At 38.5% G+C, this 18,987-nt stretch overlaps 2 protein-coding genes across 5 annotated transcripts in view; one reads left to right on the forward strand and one right to left on the reverse strand.

The window, feature by feature from the left end:
* LOC134814609 (dynein axonemal heavy chain 3-like) overlaps positions 1–10,270 on the forward strand; it is a 45,269-nt gene extending 34,999 nt beyond the window's left edge. For all 4 annotated transcript variants that reach the window (XM_063822735.1, XM_063822737.1, XM_063822738.1 and 1 more), the window contains exons 47-50: positions 7,865–7,937; positions 8,077–8,177; positions 8,879–9,043; positions 9,186–10,270. In XM_063822735.1, the coding sequence (XP_063678805.1) occupies positions 7,865–7,937; positions 8,077–8,177; positions 8,879–9,043; positions 9,186–9,338 (492 nt within the window). In that variant the 3' untranslated portion in view covers positions 9,339–10,270. The remainder of the gene's footprint in view (positions 1–7,864; positions 7,938–8,076; positions 8,178–8,878; positions 9,044–9,185) is intronic.
* LOC134814669 (uncharacterized) lies at positions 267–7,607 on the reverse strand. The gene is made up of 11 exons (XM_063822836.1): positions 7,395–7,607; positions 7,122–7,241; positions 5,988–6,960; positions 5,745–5,842; positions 5,159–5,620; positions 4,851–5,040; positions 2,812–3,431; positions 2,426–2,665; positions 1,959–2,104; positions 1,536–1,653; positions 267–654 (listed from the first exon to the last, which is right to left on the reverse strand). The coding sequence occupies exons 1-11, from the start codon at positions 7,605–7,607 to the stop codon at positions 364–366; spliced, it is 3,471 nt and encodes a 1,156-aa protein (XP_063678906.1). The 3' UTR covers positions 267–363.
* Positions 10,271–18,987: the final 8,717 nt, after the last annotated feature.

An 18,987-nucleotide genomic window follows, 5' to 3' on the forward strand; every position in this document is an offset into this window, starting at 1 on the left:
TTATGTTAGATAATGTATTGTATTTCCTTCTCAAAGAACAATAATAATTGAATGTACATTGATAGATGCATCTATCGATCAATCAAAATAAATGTTGTTATCGAGCCACGCTGGTGCAATAACGTAGTATGATAAAATCCTGTAGAAAAGCAGGCAAATACTGTATGGTCACACTATACATTACATTCAAATTGCCCCACCCTGTTTTTATTTCTGAAAACTTAAAACTGCTGTCCTTGAAAAACTGAACAATGAACCATGAATCGTTTCCCTACAGCTCGTTGAGAAAAGTTCAGCCATATGAATTCAACTATCTGACATGTCTTTATTATATTTGGGAAAAAAAATCGTCGGATATCATCTTCAAGGTTTCTTTTTTTTGTCGTTGATGCCCCGTCGTTTTGTCCTCATGTGTTTCCGTTTTTCCATACTTCCGGCTGAACCGGGGCTCCCGACTCCGTCACTATTCCTGAGAGATTCCACTGGGACTCCCATTCTTGCGGCCTTCTTTACCTCCCACTCTCTGTGTTTTTGTAGAGCTGCTTGTTTCTTTGCCCCTGCTAGTTCTGCTAGTGAGTTGTATTGGGGCGGCGGTGCGTTCCTCACCGTTCCCGCTCCATTTACCGCCTGTTCACCTCTGGGTACACTGTTCCCCTGAATGACTAGATATTACCATCAACTCAAACACAGCCAGTTGCAAACACGTGGAGTAAAAGTGCTGATTTCGAGAACAATTAAGAAAGCTGAACATCGCTGACATATTGATATCCTGATCGAAACAGAAAATGTGCTCAGAAAGTGAGAATATCTGAAGACCTTTGCAGTTCCACCAGACTCACGTTATATATGAGGTCGACTACCAAGGACTCAAGGGAGCTCGTAGATAACAAAGTGCTCAAAAGTGAGGATATCTAAAGTGCTCAGAAAGTGAGGATATCTAAAGTGCTCAGAAAGTGAGGATATGTTAATTGCTCTGAAAGTGAGGATATCTAAAGTGCTCAGAAAGTGAGTATATGTTAATTGCTCTGAAAGTGAGGATATCTAAAGTGCTCAGAAAGTGAGGATATGTTAATTGCTCTGAAAGTGAGGATATCTAAAGTGCCCAGAAAGTGAGGATATCTAAAGTGCTCCGAAAGTGAGGATATCTAAAGTGCTCAGAAAGTGAGGATATCTAAATTGCTCTGAAAGTGAGAATATCTAAAGTGCTCTGAAAGTGAGAATATTTAAGCTATCTTACGAAATTTCCCAGCTCATTCTCTGCTGTCACTACCTCAGGTCCTTGGTAGTCGACCTCGTAGATAACGTGAGTTTGGTCGAACTGTAGAGGTCTCGTCTTTATCAGATATTCTACCTCTGACTTTCTTTTTTGATCTTCCGGATTTATGCAACCTTTCTTCTCTGCCTGAGAATGGTCGGCATATGGCATATGCACTGGAAAGCCCTGAACTTGGTACTGTTGAGTAACCTGGCCTGGTTTAGGTAAATTGATTTAAAATAGAATGAGATTCAAATTGTTAACTTGGGAAATTTGTTACCTCCGATTTTCTATGTTCCTCTTTCTTGAATAGCGCTAACAGTGTATCATCAGCAATCTTCTTCCTTTGAGGTATGTAAGGTTCCTCCTCTAATGCGGACTCCGCTCCAGAGTTTCCACTGTTGTTAATTTAATCAGAATAATCAACTAACGAGGACTAAAAAGGAAATAAAACCTTCTGAACTTTCTAGCAAGATTTAATCTACCTTAGTTCCCAAAAATATGTGTGCCAAAACTTTGGGCTCAATAAATTTGAATACCAAAAATTTTTGCAGGAGATTTGAACTTGTTTATTTGCCATTAATTTGAATGCGATGAATTTGGGAGAGAGACCCGCCCAAATTTTTTGTCGCTCAAATTTTTGGGAACTAAGGTACTACTTAGTGTATAATACACTAATATTTTAAGACTTTTCACTATTTACCTGTCTGCTGAATTTTCTTCAGCTTTTTCGATAAGGAATTTGGCAGCGTTTCCAAAAACTTCAGAGTCTTTGTTTTCTTCCAAAAACTGCATAAACCTATCAGTAAAATTGTCCAATATTCCTACTGAATCTGCACTGCTTTTCCTCTGTGAACAGAAAGTTAGATAATGCCTGTTTTAAGTACAATAACGACTATTTCGTATTCCTTCATGTGCCATTGAGCGTGCGCTCTTTAAAGTTTTGATATTGATTGTATACTAGTCGAAGTCAAATTCAGTTTAGATAGAAAAAGATTTATCAAACTCTCATAGTCATATAATTGGCCAGTGCACAGTGCACACCAAACAAATCACACACTCCACACGAAAAATCTTTCAAACTCGCTCAACTCCAAATAAGGAGACTCGTGATTGTCCTATTTGGTCCGCCTCGTATACGAACGTAACAAAATCTAATGGTCCCCATACCCTCGAAATTAGTCCGACATCCTCGTCAGAAAAGAAGCTCTCCTCATCACTACCGCTGCTGCTCAGTTCCCAGTCGGGGTCCAGGATTTGAGAGTTGGGAGACGCCGGCACCGGGGCTGGCAGGGCTGGTAACAGAGACTCTGTGTCCTCGGCTCTCGGTCCAATCTCCTTCAATAGTTTGGCGTGAGGTGTCACAAGGCACGGCATGCAGCCGACTTCGCAGCCTGGGCTTCTGGGAAACTGACAGAAATTCACCGTCAGTCGAGCCTACTGGCGGACTGGCCGGTCTAACAAATATTGGTAGCTTCAAATGCTAGGTAGCTAGGTAAGGGGCCGGTAAATGTGGAGCTAAGAAAGGGACAGCAAGATTAGGTGCTTTTACTTACACTTCTGTCGTCTCCGTACAAGAACGGCTCCTCCTGGAACGCTGGGTGGGAGGGGCTCATCACTGGATGAGGGCGGACCAGAGGGCTGGGATGCCGGGGACTCAAGTGACCCAGTTGTTGGGAACAATTCCCAAGTTTGGGGCTAAGATTTGCGTTGATGGTTGCATTGACTGTCAAGGATACTTTGGTAACGGCCATCTTTTTATTAGCCTCAACCAAGCTTTGGTTGAGGCTGTGCCCGGGACCCTGGTACGTAATATCATTCCCATCTGTTTCTAACTTAGACACTTCTGTCCCTTTTACGACTTCTTTTCCTGATCGTTCCAGGCACTCGTAATTAGCCTTCTCTCTCTTGTACCTGTGCAGGGCAGTTTCAGGACAAGTCAGCTGATGAGTTTCTACTTCTAGGTTTTCGTCTGGAAATTTGGGCATTTCATACTGTGGGGACTCAATGCGGTATCCGGAGACTGAGGAATCATCCGCTGAGTGGTCCTCTGGAGGGTAACCAATGTGAGGGGGCTTCTTGCCGGGGGCCAGGTGTAAGCCGGAGCCACTGCCAGAGTTGCTGGTGCCTGGAAATCTGTTTTGTATCGGCTGTATCATCGGACTGCACTCTGCGTCTGAAGGGGTATATCTTAGTCAACGAATATCGAAACAAACTTAAAGATAGTAAGCAATAATTAGACTTCTTAAATTATTAAGGCCACAGGGGGGGGGGTCCGAGGTCGATTTTGAGATTTTGAGATATGTTGTAGAGCTCGATCTAAATTTTCAAATGCTTTTGTCCTTACCGAAAACAAAGTTTCCTATTTGAAGATATCGCGCGTTGAATTTTGAGGTTTACCTGTAATTCTATTGTAAATGAAAACTTTAGATGAAATCGTGTTCAAAATCTATCTTCTTTTTCAGTTTAGTGTTCTTCAAGGTATTTTGAGTTTTTGTTATGTAACGATTTATGATATCTTGCTCCAAAGCTGAGATATGAGGTTAACCATGAGTGCGGGTAACAAAATTTAAAATGGTTAACCTCATAAAAAGAGTTAGGAGCAAAATTACAACAATCTTTACATAACAAACTTTTAAATTTATGTCAGGAACATAAGTTCCAAATTTGAGGTGAAATGGATAAAAACTCTAGGAGAAGATAGATTTTGAAGTCAAAAATTCGAGGTTTTCAGGAGAGGCAAAAAACTGTTTTTTATGTTATGTGATTTTTGAGTATTTTGCCTTTATTTGTATATTTTTCAAAGTTTAACTGCTGAAATAACACAAAAACAATAAAAACAAAGCTTATCGTAGTTTTCAGTTGTAATGGCATCAATATTTCTGCCCTCCATTATCGATTTATCAAAAAAATGAGGTTAAATGAGAATTGGTTAACCTCATTTATTAAAAAAAGTAAAATAGCTACAGACAAATGAGTGGTGGCAAAGTATCCACCACAAAAATATATATTGATTCAAAGCATAATGTTTTTTTGCATTTTTTGAAGCCTCGACCCCCCCCCCCCTGTGGCCTTAAGGAAAGTTAATAAGAATTTACGTTGTGATGGATGATATTCCAAACCATCGTCTGTACACAACACCCCACAAGGTACACAGCCTACTTTGTACAGATTCTTTCGTAACCATATAACAATTGATTTCTGGTTCATTATTATTTAAACTGCTTCATTCGGCCTTCCAACGAGGACAAAAAAGCTTCAAATCAAAAACAAGCCCAATCGTTAAGTACTATAGTAACCACCGTACATTCTTAAATGGATAACTCTGTCCACAAGCATAACTCATAAGGACCAATCGTAAGCTGAATCCTTAGTTAACTTTTCCAGCTTATCAGTGAAACAGTTCCTAATGTACATTTGTTGCTACTACCAACCTAATATAACCACCTACCACAACTGTTTAATATTAACGATACACGGATATTGCTGATAAGTGATATGTAATGAGCCTGTGTGGTGTATTGTTTCTAGACACTGTCTAGAAACAGTGCACGTGCAGGCTGCAGGCATGTTACCTATTGCTGCCCCCGCTCACCTGTCAGAGCATGCGCTTTGGGGTCCAATATTGGAACGAAGGGTGTTTCAGCCCCACCGACCACGTAGTTGGGGTTAGCTATCATTTGCTTGCTCTTTTTTACATCCTCGTTTGATTTCTTTCTGACAGGCTGTTCTTCTTTACTTTTCTGCACTTGCAATACCTTTTTGTTCAACTCTTGTATGAATAGCTGAGGTAATATAATTCAAATATTTCACTGTCGGCTTCAAACTACAGAAGACAGTAAATAAAGCTAAAGATAACACTAGAAATTGGTCATTAAACAGTTCAAACAAAACACAAATAACCTGAGCATTTACAGCACTCTTCATTTCCAGTTTCCAAGTTTTCGTCTTTCTGTCGAATTTGAGAGTTGCGGTGTCCTCCTCGTCCTCCAGCTTCGCATCATACTTCCGAGTTTTGTGTCCTATCTTCTTCATTGCATCCATCTTCCTTACTGCTTCCAGTTGGGGGGAGTTCTTTTTATGGCTCAGTGCCTTTGCTCCCAAGTTTGTGCCCTTTCTGGGCAAAGTATTGGGTTTTGAAGTGTCCGACGAGTCACTTGGTGGATTGCCAGAGTCTTGGGAAGTTTTCTTGGTTGCAGATTTAGGGTTCTGTGATGATGATCCTGTCGGTGGTTTTCTTCTTTCAGTCCCTTCCATTTCAGAGAAGATTTCCTTAACTAAATCTGGTAAATACTTTTCATCTTCATTCTCCTCCTGTACATCCAGTTCAGTGGATCGTTTCAGGGTTTTATTGCTCCCAAACTTCTGAAATTTTGATAAGTCACAACGTTAACTAATAGTGATTTGCTCATTTGAATATTGGCGAGAAATCTTTTCTGTGGGACGGGAAAAAACAGAATTGACAGTAGATTAATTAATTGTCACTAACATGAGTTCCAGTGACATCTAGACTTTCTCCGGACATACTACTCTCATGCTCCTTTATATACGAGAGTTTTTTAGCATTGTCCACGTATCTGTTGATTCCTGAGGGCATTGATAATATCAGTCATTCAAAGTGGGTAAAGTACAAGTGCATGGTGGCCTTATGATTAGATTGGGTTATTTCCACTTTTCTTAATTTGACAAACATAATACGTCAAAAAAGAGATGTACAAAGCAAAAAACTTACTGTTATTCCTTACGACCACTTGACCATGTTCGTTCTCAAAAAGTTGTTCATTAGAACTGGTGGGTGACATTCCTCGTTGTCTAGCTATGATTTTAGGACCATTTCTCCTATTCCTTGTGTCTCCTTGTGGAAGTCCTTGAGGAACTTTCCTGTTCGATAGAGTCGGAGAGTTCTTAATGGAACTGGCAGGAGATGAGGACAGAGGAGACGGCTGCAATTTAGCGTACGGTACCATTTCCGAGATGTGGGGGTACTTATCTTGGACCTTAGTTATGGAAAACGCTTCTTTTGAGTTTCCCTCACGAGTTTGTTTGGCTAGTTCATGGTACTCTTCTTTCCAGCCACCCTGGTTTGAGACGGCTAAAGGTGGTAAATTTACAAGATTGACTTTATTTTTAGAGAATCCCATTAAATCTGTTGGACCGGTCGTGTCAGGAATGCATCTGATGAAGTTCGGGTCGGTTTGTAATATTCGTCTCGTCTCGTTGGCTTTGGTTCCAGGCTCAAAGTAACCACTATTTTGCTTGTTGCCCACAATGTAACGACCAACCGGCATTTCACTATAATGAACATGTTTTTGTTTCTGTTTGGCCGTTTCACTCGCATGATTCAACTGACCTACAGTTTGTCGAGCAGAACTTTGTTTCGTCACCTGACCTGAACCCAGAATAGCATGATTTATTCCCGGAGGCACGTGATCAAACTCCTGATTCACAACAGCAGCCGGATCCGGGAAGTGAAAGTATTGCCGAGAGTCGGTAGATTGAGTGGTATTTGTGGCGTGATTCATAACGGGAACAGGCGAAACCGCCGGCTGTCCTGTTGTAATATGAGGAATGGAGGAGTTGAGGACTGGAGGAGATAAGGTGACCATATTAGGAGTGAATACAGCAACAGGAGAAGGAGCTAGAAGTGGAGATATCTGCCTAGGTGAGAGTTGCCCCGCTCTGCTGAACTCATCTTGGATACGCAACTGAACGAATTACCGGTGTCACTACGCTAATAGTTACAGCTGTACGCAGCATGCATGATAACCAAACCGTAAATCTTAATATTTTACACTTGGCAGACCGATTATAATAATTGGAAATGGTTAACATGATCGCGGGAAGTGTAATTCTTAGTTTAACTGACCTGATTATGAAAGAGGTGATCGATGAGTCTCGGATTAATGTTCGGCTTCTTCAGATTTTTGTTGTTCTGTGGACTGTCATGTTGTTCACCATGGGGGTGGAAGAGGCGTAGGACATGTTGCTGTTAAGTAGTCCTGAATGTAAGATCTAGATAATTTATGTCATATTTTACACAAGTAATTGTCGACGTAATTATGCTGAGGATTATTATATGTTAAAAGATGGATATAAAATCGTTTTGGACAAATCTACCTAAAAATAGAACATACAAAACGAGCTCATTACCTGACTGCTGAAAAGCTTGCATGTCATTAAATATCTTGATCATGTGTTGGTTAATGGGGTGTCCGGGAGATGGAGTAATCTCACTTCCTCCAGACAGAGAGGAACTGTCTGGTTCCCGTCTTCTCCCTCTCCTGATCTTCCTTTTCTGTACTGTGCTCAGGGTCCGGGCCCTACTACTTATCAGGTACTCTGCTTCTGACATTTCAATAGCGAGACTCGAGGGTGAATCACTCCTCTCATTTCCGCTGCATTCCTGGTTCGGAACCTAAAGAGCAATTTGGAAAAGTTAAAGTTTTATATAATAAATATTATTTAATAAATATCAGATATACAGTCTGGCAAAAAGCAAGCACGTGTTAGATGAAAACTAATCATGTAAAGACATTTTATATTTGTAATTTCGGTTCATATTTTTCGTTTGGCCATTGATTTGCTGATTTAAATTTCTTAAATTTTCAGAACTGGATCACTAAAGGAATACCAAAAGTGTTTTGGATATCTGGATTCTATTTCACACAGTCCTTCTTAACAGGTAAATCGCACTAAAAAAGTTGTTTCTGCTTGAAAAAATCATTCTTCACGAACTGTGTTGATCTGATCGTTTAGCTCAGAGTTTAACCAAGATTCAATTATATACCCAGAAGCAAAATCTAACCCTGAGCCAATTACAGGAGCAACACAGAACTTCGCAAGAAAGTACAAGATACCGATTGATCATCTCACATTCGACTTCGAGGTCATGGAATCAGAGGAGACGATGGATGGCAAACCGGTAAATCTTTGTTCTGTTATCAGTCTTTAAAGCTGGACTGATAGAAGCAAGTTGATTGAGAAGAGGAATAAATGCACGGAGTATGTTCGTGTTATAATCATGCATGAGATCGTGCAGGAGAAATTATTAATAAACCGTTTCTAAGTGTCCTAAACCGCTTGCCGCGTTCGTAATTAACCGTAATCACTTGTCGATTAGTTGTGTTTTACTGTCGTGTTAACTAGCTGTCTTAACTTTTTAATGTTAATTGTCCGCCGACTTCACAGCTCTGATTGCGAAATCGTGGGATTGATTGCACGTGATCCTTTGATGGACAGGGCTGAGTTTTTCAAATAATTCTGTGGCTGTATTGACGTACGTCAGAAATATTAAAAATATTGATTCTTTGATCAGCTATAATCATCACGGTTGATGTATTAGTGCATGCCTCAAATCGCTTTAAAGCCAAAGATTTTCTGAATATATTCACAGGTTTTACCTAAATGTTTTACTCCATCTTGTGATCTTTTTGTGTTCATTTTCCGATTTCTCTGTGTTGATTTGTGCCCGTACAATTATACTATGATTATACTTTAACTTGCATGTGCTTTCTGTAAAAACGTCGCCCAACTTGGGCTCATTCAGCTGATTACCTTGAACTATTTCTCCGAACTGAATGATGTAAAGTGAAAGAAAAACTGAAACTGGAGCTACCAATTCAGGAAGACGGCGTCTATGTGCACGGTCTATTTATTGAAGGTGCAATCTGGGACAGGACTGAAAAGATGATGGGTGAAGCGGCCCCCAAGATATTGTACGATACGATACCTGTAGTATGGCTTAAACCTGCGGAGAAAAAGAATATATCCAAAGAAGGGATTTACGAGGTAAGAACTGAAACATTTGAGTGAAATTAGATAACTAAACTTTTTTACCTTTACCTTATCAAGAAAAAAAAAGATTGGATTCCGTTCAATTCTGTTTATGTTAAAGTTGGAACACATTTTAACTCATTTCATCCTTATACAGGCGCCTGTCTACAAGACATCTGAAAGAAGAGGAACTTTGTCTACCACAGGACACTCTACAAACTTTGTAATGTTCATGATGATGAAATCAGACAAGCCACAGGAGCATTGGGTGAATAGAGGTGTAGCACTATTAACTCAGCTGGATGATTAGAAACCACATAATGGGCTATTTAGAGACCAACTGGCATGATTCAGTTCTGAGGCAATTTCATGTTCTAATCAGATGAGATCATGATGGTCACGCCAGACTGCGAGTATTGCAGATAGTTGCAGAACCTAGCAACCGTCCTTACTCATGCATTTACCAGACTTAAGACTAGTCTTTGAAGAGACCTCGTGACTGATGAAGATTTTTGCAATTGAGGTTTGGTGACCCTCATATTATAGTTTTAGTCGGATCATGCGACGTTAAACGTTTACTGCTCCTCTGTTGCCAGCAAGTGCGTCATCTCACAGTAGAGAACAAAGGATTAAAGAGCGCACTAACAGTGAAATGGAGTAGACAATTGGGCTTTTGTAAACGCTGGGAAATAGGGCTGCCTTGTTTTGAAATTTAGTGTTCAGATACTACTGCATAGTGCATAACATATGAAGTTGCGCTCCAGTTTCTTTCTTTCAGCAGGGAGCTGCTAATTCAGCACATTTTTTCATTGTTGATAAAGTTTTGTTGTACTTTCGAGCTTGAAGTTCACAATCTACTGGATTTAAGAATGGTAAAGGGAACCTCTCATTCAACAAAAAGAAAGATGAGGTCAAAATCTCTTTCATTTGGGGCTGTTGGACGGTAAGCAGTGATTTACTTGCATCTATAATTATTGATGAATATGATACTATAATTAATAGATGTTTTATTTTATACGGTCTTTTGATATAAGAGTTTTTCACAAATATTAGTACAGTTGTGGCTAACGGGGATGAATATCTCTTCTCTGATCGAGTTTTATCTACAGATTACTGTGTTTGTGGTAACACGGTCCAGTGTTACATTTACAATACTGTTATGTTATATTATTAATAGCAACTTAGTTTTGTAAAAAGTGTACAGATATATACTTATATAGTAATCACATTTTCTATGAAAAATTGCCTTTTGCCTTCTACACAATATAATAACATGATGCATAAGATCTGCCTGAGATTTGTCGGAATATTCCACATTTATGCAGTTATGAGAGAGAAGGATAATTTTGCAGTGATGGTCATGTTTATGGTGTTGTTTTACAGACTTCACAATTCCGGTACACAGTACACTCAAATATAATCTGATAAGGTTGAGCGACTAGTACAAGATCCCTCTTGCGTCAAAGAGGGATCAAAGTAAAGTGAAGTAAAATAAAGTGGATAAAAATAAGTAGATAAAGTAAAGTAAAGTGGTTAAAAAGGATGTTAAACAATAAACATATTCGTGCGTGCAACGACTATCGTTTTCTAAAAGCTTGTAAAAGAGTTCTCATGGCTGCAGCAAATCACTGGTACATTCTACAGAATAGAAGAATTCAGTAACATGAGTTTAGCATAGTAATTAAAAGTAAGGCGAAAGCGATCTAAAACACATTATTGGACCAAGTTCATTTAAAAAACCTTAACTGCAGACTTTTAAGAAAATATAAATTCTGAAGAACATTTGTGCAAAGTTATCAACGAGAAGCAGAGGCCTTAAAGTTTGTAGAAATTATGAGGAAGAGGTAACATTATATTTATCAAGGATGGCCAATAAAAGGGTCTGGACTGTTCAAATGGTACACCACTATGGCTAAATACCGTACATTAGTACATAACGACCTCATTTAGTAATCAGTCTATTATCGGGGTGTGCCTATAGTGTATAATGGTATGTAAGGTGTGCCTATAGTGTATAATGGTATGTAAGGGGTGTGCCTATAGTGTATAATGGTATGTAAGGTGTGACTCATTACCTGATATACAAGGCGGCGCATTTTCCAATCATTTGAAAGTCGACAGTTTTCCCTCCAACATTATGAACATTGAGTGAAAGTGTGAACTTAAGGAAAACCTGTAAGACCTGTAAAAGAGCTTGTAGAGCACAAGGAAGAGGCTGGTACAGAGATAAAATGCAGATGTACACACGCTTTCATTTGTCAAGCCAGGGAGCGCAAGAGAGAGGGCTTAGCGTGGGTTGGTCAGTGCAGTTAAGTTATCAAATTCTACATTTAATCTACGAGCAAGAGAATGGTGGTCGTTATAAGTAGAATAGAATATAAGAAAAAGCAACATATTCAAGATTCAAGTCACAAGCTAGAACATTGCATATTATCGTGAGTGGAGTCTCCAACTTGGATAATTGCAATTAAGGGAATTAAGATTAAGATCATAACAAATCTCGTGACAGTGACGTCACTCATTTTAGACAGATCCTATACTCGATAATATATTCATATTTCAGACCTTGTATCGGGTACTTAATTAATAGCTAATTTATGCTCCGAATAGAATCTAGAAATAAACTATTACATAATGTATAGCGATGCATGCTAATTGCTAGTAGGAGAATAAAGACGACCCCTCTGCTTTGTATCAAAATAAAGGCGGCAGAGGGGGCTTAGAATTTAAACTCATACGGAGAAAAATGTAATAATACAAATCCCTTCGAAAGCACTGAAAACACAGACCGCACTACGAATTACGAGGTTGCATCAAAATAAAAGCAAAATTGAACTCTTCCATTTCAACAGAAGAGCACAGTGAATTTCGGCGTTTGTTGGTGGCCGACTCTAACCATAACATGACGTTAAAGTGCGGTAGTTAGAGACTACGAGATGCAGGCTGGGAGATTGGCCATGTCAACAGTGACTAACGAGCCTCAGATTTACGATTACAGACTACCTATGTAGTTAGTGGACATTATTAGGCTGAGTTAGCAAACCTTCTCAATTAACTACCTCCACGTCACTTCAGCGAATCTCAGGTAAGGTTAAGAGGACTGTAGAAAGTATATGGTTATAATGCCATAATACGCCATATAAATAATACACTATAAGCTTTGTATTTGTCTCGGCAGACGGTTCGCTGACCTATAGTCTTAGTGGACAGAAAATCACAGTTGTCATAGCTACGGTTTCTACATTGTAAAGTTTAATATAGTAATTGGTAGATAAGTATGTCGAGACTAGTTGTTCTTAAATATAAGAACGTGTGTTTTGCGAATGTTCCGATTACGTGCACGTGCAAAAAACACACGTCGCAGAGAAAAGAGTCTAAGTGGAGAAAATGACCAATAGGATGTGGCGAGGAAACACTGTGTATTGTGTGTACTCATTGTGGTAAACGAGCGATCAGGAGTATAAGGTAGCGAGTAACGACACACTGCTCAGTAACATCTTTAATGGCTTTGTGTAGCCATGATAGAACCCAGCGTTAGATGCCACAAACCAGTACACTGGCTGGATAATAGTTATATTGGAAGAAAAGATTCATCTGAAGCTTAAAAAGCACAAAACAGATTAACATTTTACACCTGTGTAAGGGTAACATATGTATTGAGAGCTGGTGTAGATGGCAAAGGATTGTTGCACAACGTGGCAAGATAAAGACAGTACCATTACATGACTAGGTGGTTAAGTGTTATACTATAGTGAGATCCCAGTGTGCGTGCTTCTGCAGAACATTATGATAATTTTATGAGATCTCAGCCGGCACCGGGACTATTAGTAGCCGGCTATACAGCCGGCACCTGGACTTGGCACTTGTCTGGAGCCGCCTCCAGACTACATTATAAGGTAACATCATCTGCATCATGATCATCTCACGCGTGTAGAAGCTGCTCGTGTTTTTATGGTCGTAGCCCTGGTAACACTTGAATATTCAACATCACCCTGTGTTTTGTAAAACGTTCTTCTGTTCATTGAACGAAGTCTAAGTGGAGGTGCTCTTAGGATCTCCTTTAATCAGTTGTCAGTGTAATTACAAGGATGTTGTAATGTGAAAAACAATCAATGGTAACGTTGAAAGTTGGGACATCTAAAATTGAAAGTAGAACGAACTATCAATACAATTTAACCGAAAAGGAACAAGGCAATCTTTCTTTAACCAGTTTGTAATACTCCACATTTATAGTAGACCATGTGTTAGTAATCACCATGGTCCGTTCGACAGACTCAAACTTTAGCGGTACAGAAAATACAGAGTTATTTACCAGAACGGATATTGCGTAAGAATTGACGTGTTCTCGTGTACACTGAATATAACAAAGCAAATACACTCAGCTCATGCAGAGTGCAGACCAGTTAGTCCTGCACATTCGTTTGTTAAGGCTCCCAATTGCAATCTTATATTAATCACCCAAATATATTTGTAATCAAAGCTTGTTTTCTCATCTTGCCCTTAACTTCATGGCTAGAGTCCGCCCATCTACGGTTAATTGTCTGAGAATTAACTTCTCGGTACCGGGATCCTTTAAACCTCTCTCTCTCTCTCTTTAAACCTACTCAGGGCTGGAGTCTATCTTTAATTCTTTAATATGTAGCAACATTGGCTGTTTCTCGACCTGCTTGAGATATTTACGTAGTTCTCTGCCGCATATTAATTCTACCTCTGTGACTCCTGACCAGTTTGACGTCGTGTTCCGTATTTTCTTTCAGCACAAATATGGTTATTAGGAGACTTAGGTAACGGTAAATGTTCTGCCCTAATACTCCTTCATAATAATACTCCTTAATACTCCTTCCCCAGCTTTAACGACCATGCTGCGGTCTTTTTTGAGCTTGGGTTGGTATAAAACCTAAACATTAGAACTTTATTAACGTATGGTGATAGAATTGGAAGTATTATTTGGGTCTGATACTTTCTGGCAAGCGTGGACTTGGGTAAATAATGATTCGTGTAATACGGACTACGGAGCCGTAGTATATTTGTGTATGGAAACTTCTGTTGCTATTCATCTATTGAATCAAGAGTTGGATATCTCGCATTAAGGTGTTACAATTCGCAAATGAGCTTGAATTATTAAGCAACGAATAATAAAATATCTTTCCAAATTATTTACGCCGCTTTAAAACTGATTGTGTTCTCTCATCCATTAATTTTCATATGTGATTTAACTCCAGAACATTATGGAAGAATGAACCTAGTTATAGTGCGCAGTAAAATGCCTCTACGTCCCTGAAATCGTTAGCTTTGAAGATACTATTACTTCTTATCGGCCAAAGTTATACGATACCGATCCCTTTACTTTTAGTAAGAGTAGGTTTTTAAAGAGATATCCAGCACTTAGTGGGTAACTGGTAAGTAACCATGTTAACATTGCTACAAATATCCTATATCAGTTCTTAACGGAATTGCTATTACATAATATTATAAGTACTATATTCTAGAATAGTCAGTCGAGTATCTCCTCCGTCAGACGTGGACATCAACATTCAACATTCAACATTCAACATTGATTGCGAAACAATTTGTTGTTTGATTAACCCTTCGTTCATTAGTAAGTTATGACTGCCATTAATAGCTTTTATACCCTGCCTTTTTTATGCTGCCTCTCTTGAGTACGATAAGAGTCATTCTCGCAAGCTTAATTTTGTAAAAAGTCGATTGGAGTTGCAACTTGCAGTTCAAATTATTAAAATAATAAGAATTTTACATTAGGTGCTAGTATTAGAAAATATTAAGATAATGAGTAATTATGAATTAATTATTAATTATTATAAATGTCGTAACAATGTAATTTCATTTATTTTATACTTTTAAAAGTTTTAAAGAGTACTGCAGCAGTCAATGTTCAAAATATAAACGCGGTCAACAAATATTGCCCCCATCTGTAAAATAAGATGGTCACCCAAACACAATAAATCTAAACGCATGGTAAACTATGCCCGCAATGTCAGAATATGATTATAAATGCATCCGTGACAAGATGGGTAGCACAAAGAAAAAAATGAGAATAGAAAAAAAGATAATAAAAGAAAGAAGGATACTAGGATCCGCTGGTACTATTGTTTTGCTCATTGTCTAGCATTTCCAGAGGTGGAGGTTAGGACAAGGAATGTGTTATTAGGATCTCATATTATTATATATATATATTATATATGGAATATTATATATGGAATGTTCTATTGTTTGCTGACGTTGGTGGATATATAAACGTCACAGTTAACTTCATACGCTTCATTAATCGGCAGTTAATTAATGAGTTACTGGTTTATTGCAGTCCTTAAGTTTATCGATACAGCAACCAAGGTGATGTGATCATCACTTATCTGGAGCTATACTGACTGCTACAAGAAGATAAGAAGGTATGTAATGGAAATCGGTAACTTCAAAAAATTTAAAGCGTCAAGTTTCCAAGGAATCAGGAAATAAGAATTGGTTATCGTCCCACTTCTTCCTAATTGTAACCTATATTTTGTGGACGGTCACGTGGTTACTGGTTATCCTGTGTCTACCTCCCTAAACCGCACCCCCTTATTGGTAAATCGGTAATTATTTAAAATATTACTAATTTAGTAATTTATGTGGATTTTGGTAGTACATCCTTATTCCTTGGACCCTAATGAACAGTTTTAAACGCTCAAACCTGTGCCATGTTTAGTAATTCCTAACCTGGACTAATAACGGTAATGGCAATTTTAATAGCTCCTGCTTGTTATTTTGTAGTGGTCACCGCAGCTTAACTATGATATAATTTCGTTAACGGTCCAAAGACGGTACTAATACTGTAGCTCGACATAAGCCACCTACCAGTTATCTCACTTCAGACTCGTTTAATCAGATAATTAAAACACCTGATGTTTCAAGAGGTCTATAAAGTCACCGCAATATTAATGAGCATCACAGTTCAGAGTAGTACATGCTGATGTAATCTTGTGGGTAGTTAGACTTGCAGTAGAATAGGTCAACACGCTCCCATTATAACTGGTACACACTGTACCAGATCTTTTATTGTCACCACCAGACCCAACATTCAATCGTCTTGATTAAGAAACTTGTATGGGGAGGGAGGGAGCCAGCACCTACCTATATATTATGCCACAAGACAACCTCGCATACAAAACTAGGCGACAGTTCTAGCTATTGCTTTATTGGTTTTGTCGCGGTGTGTTTACTAGAACACTCGATCTGAGCGCTTCTCACAGGCAGTCTCACGGCGGTCTTCAACAAGGGTGAGTATTTCTTTTTTTAGACTTTGAAGTTAAATCAGTTCGACTGATTACCGATGAAATTGTTGTAACATTTTCTGACACTGCTTCAAAAAACAGTTACTTTGAGCATAATGTTACTAACATTATGCTCAAAGTCATTGTTAGCCCCGACAAGGTTTAGCTGAAGTTTTTGAAGCTATTCCATGAATCGAATATTGTGACAAACAGTGTGTGAAGACCAGAATGAAATTTCTAAATGATATTGAAAAATATAAAATAACTTTTGACCGATCACCCACAAAACATATAGGTCATCTACTCATGTTACTCTTTATACAATTATTTCCTGTTTGAAAATTTTGATTTATCAAAACACGTGAATTATTTAAATGTTACAAGATCAAGGCAAGTACATGATTATACAGATTTACAAATCATAAACTTGCCTTAAAAATGGCCAATTAAATACTCAAATCGTATGTCGAGGTTATTTTTATTCGCAACTGTAGATAAATTTCGATTTAACAATACTCTGATCTAACTATTCATGTCATGAGAGGTTGTTTTTATTCTAAGTGAGTAAGTAAAGTGAGTAAGTATTAAGTACATCCTTTTCCTCTCACCGTATAATGGGCTAATCTATCTAAATTAGGCGCGTGGCTGCCCTATAGCGAGCTGCGAGCATGGTACCACTTCAGTGTCTGCCCTATAGCGAGCTATAGGTAGCTTACCACTTCATATCAAGGTTGTGGCCACGTTCTAAATAGTTTCTCAGTTCTCTTTTGCACGTGCTGTATTACAGTTTTGTGTCACATTCCCTCTACAGAGCGATTGTGTCTGTTATACTGTGTGTAGCGTATAAACTGGTTAGCAAGACTGATTTACATGCTAACTTGTTGGCTAGCTGATTAGGTATTTGTTTGCCGGTATAGAGTAAATTAGAACTGAAATAGTTAATCGAGTCGTTGGTTGGCTAGACTCAATAAAAGTAAAATAAGTTGTTTACCAAGTTAACAACTTCCGGGACCTCTTAATTAACGACACGACCAGCATATTCTAATAATATTCAGTTACAGAATGACATGAAATGCAGTACTCTGCGGTACTTTAACTTGAGTTAATGAGGCGTACTTTTTATAATCAATTAGTTAATCTTTTGTTTAGCCTAATGTGGACTTATGTTTGTCGGCCATGTTTGTAATTGTAAACGACAATATCCCGATTTGCTTTTCATTCGAGATCTTCGTTACGACTGCAATCCTAGTTCGACCTAGACAAAAATGTCATTTGCATCGTTTATTTATTTATTTATTTAGAGTCCAAACTAGAAAACAAGAATTTTCCAATCATACTTGGTCTACTTTAAGATCAATTTACAGTGAACTAATAGTAAGTAGTACTAATAATATAAGTTACTCAACAGTCATTACGTCACCAGTTATTACGTCTGTTACTCTAATCATCAACAGGCCATTGATAGAACATCTTACCTATCTTCCACGTTGTCACGCAGCGATATCATTTATAGGAGTGATATCTCCGTGGGTTTGTTCGTTCGTAATGTACACTTAATCAAGAAAACAGTAGTGGTTACGGGACTGGTTTTTTTGGTATGGTACTGACAAACTTAGAAGAAGCTAAATAACTTAGGTTTTTTAATCGACCTGTGGTAAGTGGTTTGATTAGGGGGGAAGGGGGGGGGGGGGTCCACATGGAAATTTTCTCAAAATCGATTTTTTAGTTGTTTCTAATAGAGGAGAGTGATGTCTATCAGATGCTTTTAATCCCATAGAAAAACATTGTTCCTAAAAATTATTGCCGGTCAAAGGTCAGCGCTTGTGTGTAATTGTATTGCGCAAGGGATTTTTGATCGCGCGTCCTGAAAATCGACTCTAAAAATCTATCTTCTCCTACATTTTTTGAGCAATCACTCTGAAACTTTCAGGATATGTTCTAGGGACCATTTAGAAGAGATAAGCCGGATGGAATTTTGAGATAGGCCTTTAAAACAATTTTATTCGATTTTGAAAATCTTGGACCTCGAAAAACGAGGTCCAAGATTTTCAAAATCGAATAAAAATTTTTAGGACGATTTTTAGGACGCGCGATCAAAAATCCCTTGCGCAATACAATTAGACACAAGCTCTGACCTTTGACCGGCAATAATTTCGGCTAGGAACAATATTTTTCTATGGGATTAAAAGCATCTGATAGACATCACTCCCCTCTATTAGAAACAACTAAAAAATCGATTTTGAGAAAATTTCCATGAGGACCCCCCCTGCCCCCTTAATCAAACCACTTACCTCAGGTCGATTAAAAAAACCTAAGTTATTTAGCTTCTTCTAAGTTTGTCAGTACCATACAACAAAAAAACCAGTCCCGTAACCACTACTGTTTTTTTGATTAAGTGTACATTACGAACGAACAAACCCACGGAGATATTACTCCTAGATAAATGATATAATTTTGAGATAGGCCTTTAAAAATGTTTTATTCGATTTTGAAAATCTTGGACCTCGTTTTTGAAAAAATTTCCACGAGGACCCCCCCCCCCCTGCCCCCTTAATGGTTTTAACCCCCAATGTGATACGAACGTTTATCACCTTCGGTCCCTCTCTCTCTCTCTCTCTCTCTCTCTGTCTCTGTCTCTGTCTCTCTCTGTCTCTCTCTCTCTCTCTCTCTCAGCTTTACTGCATAAATAGT

The sequence above is a fragment of the Bolinopsis microptera genome, chromosome 5 (assembly GCF_026151205.1).
Source record: "Bolinopsis microptera isolate Bmic1 chromosome 5, MBARI_Bmic_1.0, whole genome shotgun sequence".
In the NCBI taxonomy this organism is placed as follows: domain Eukaryota; kingdom Metazoa; phylum Ctenophora; class Tentaculata; order Lobata; family Bolinopsidae; genus Bolinopsis; species Bolinopsis microptera.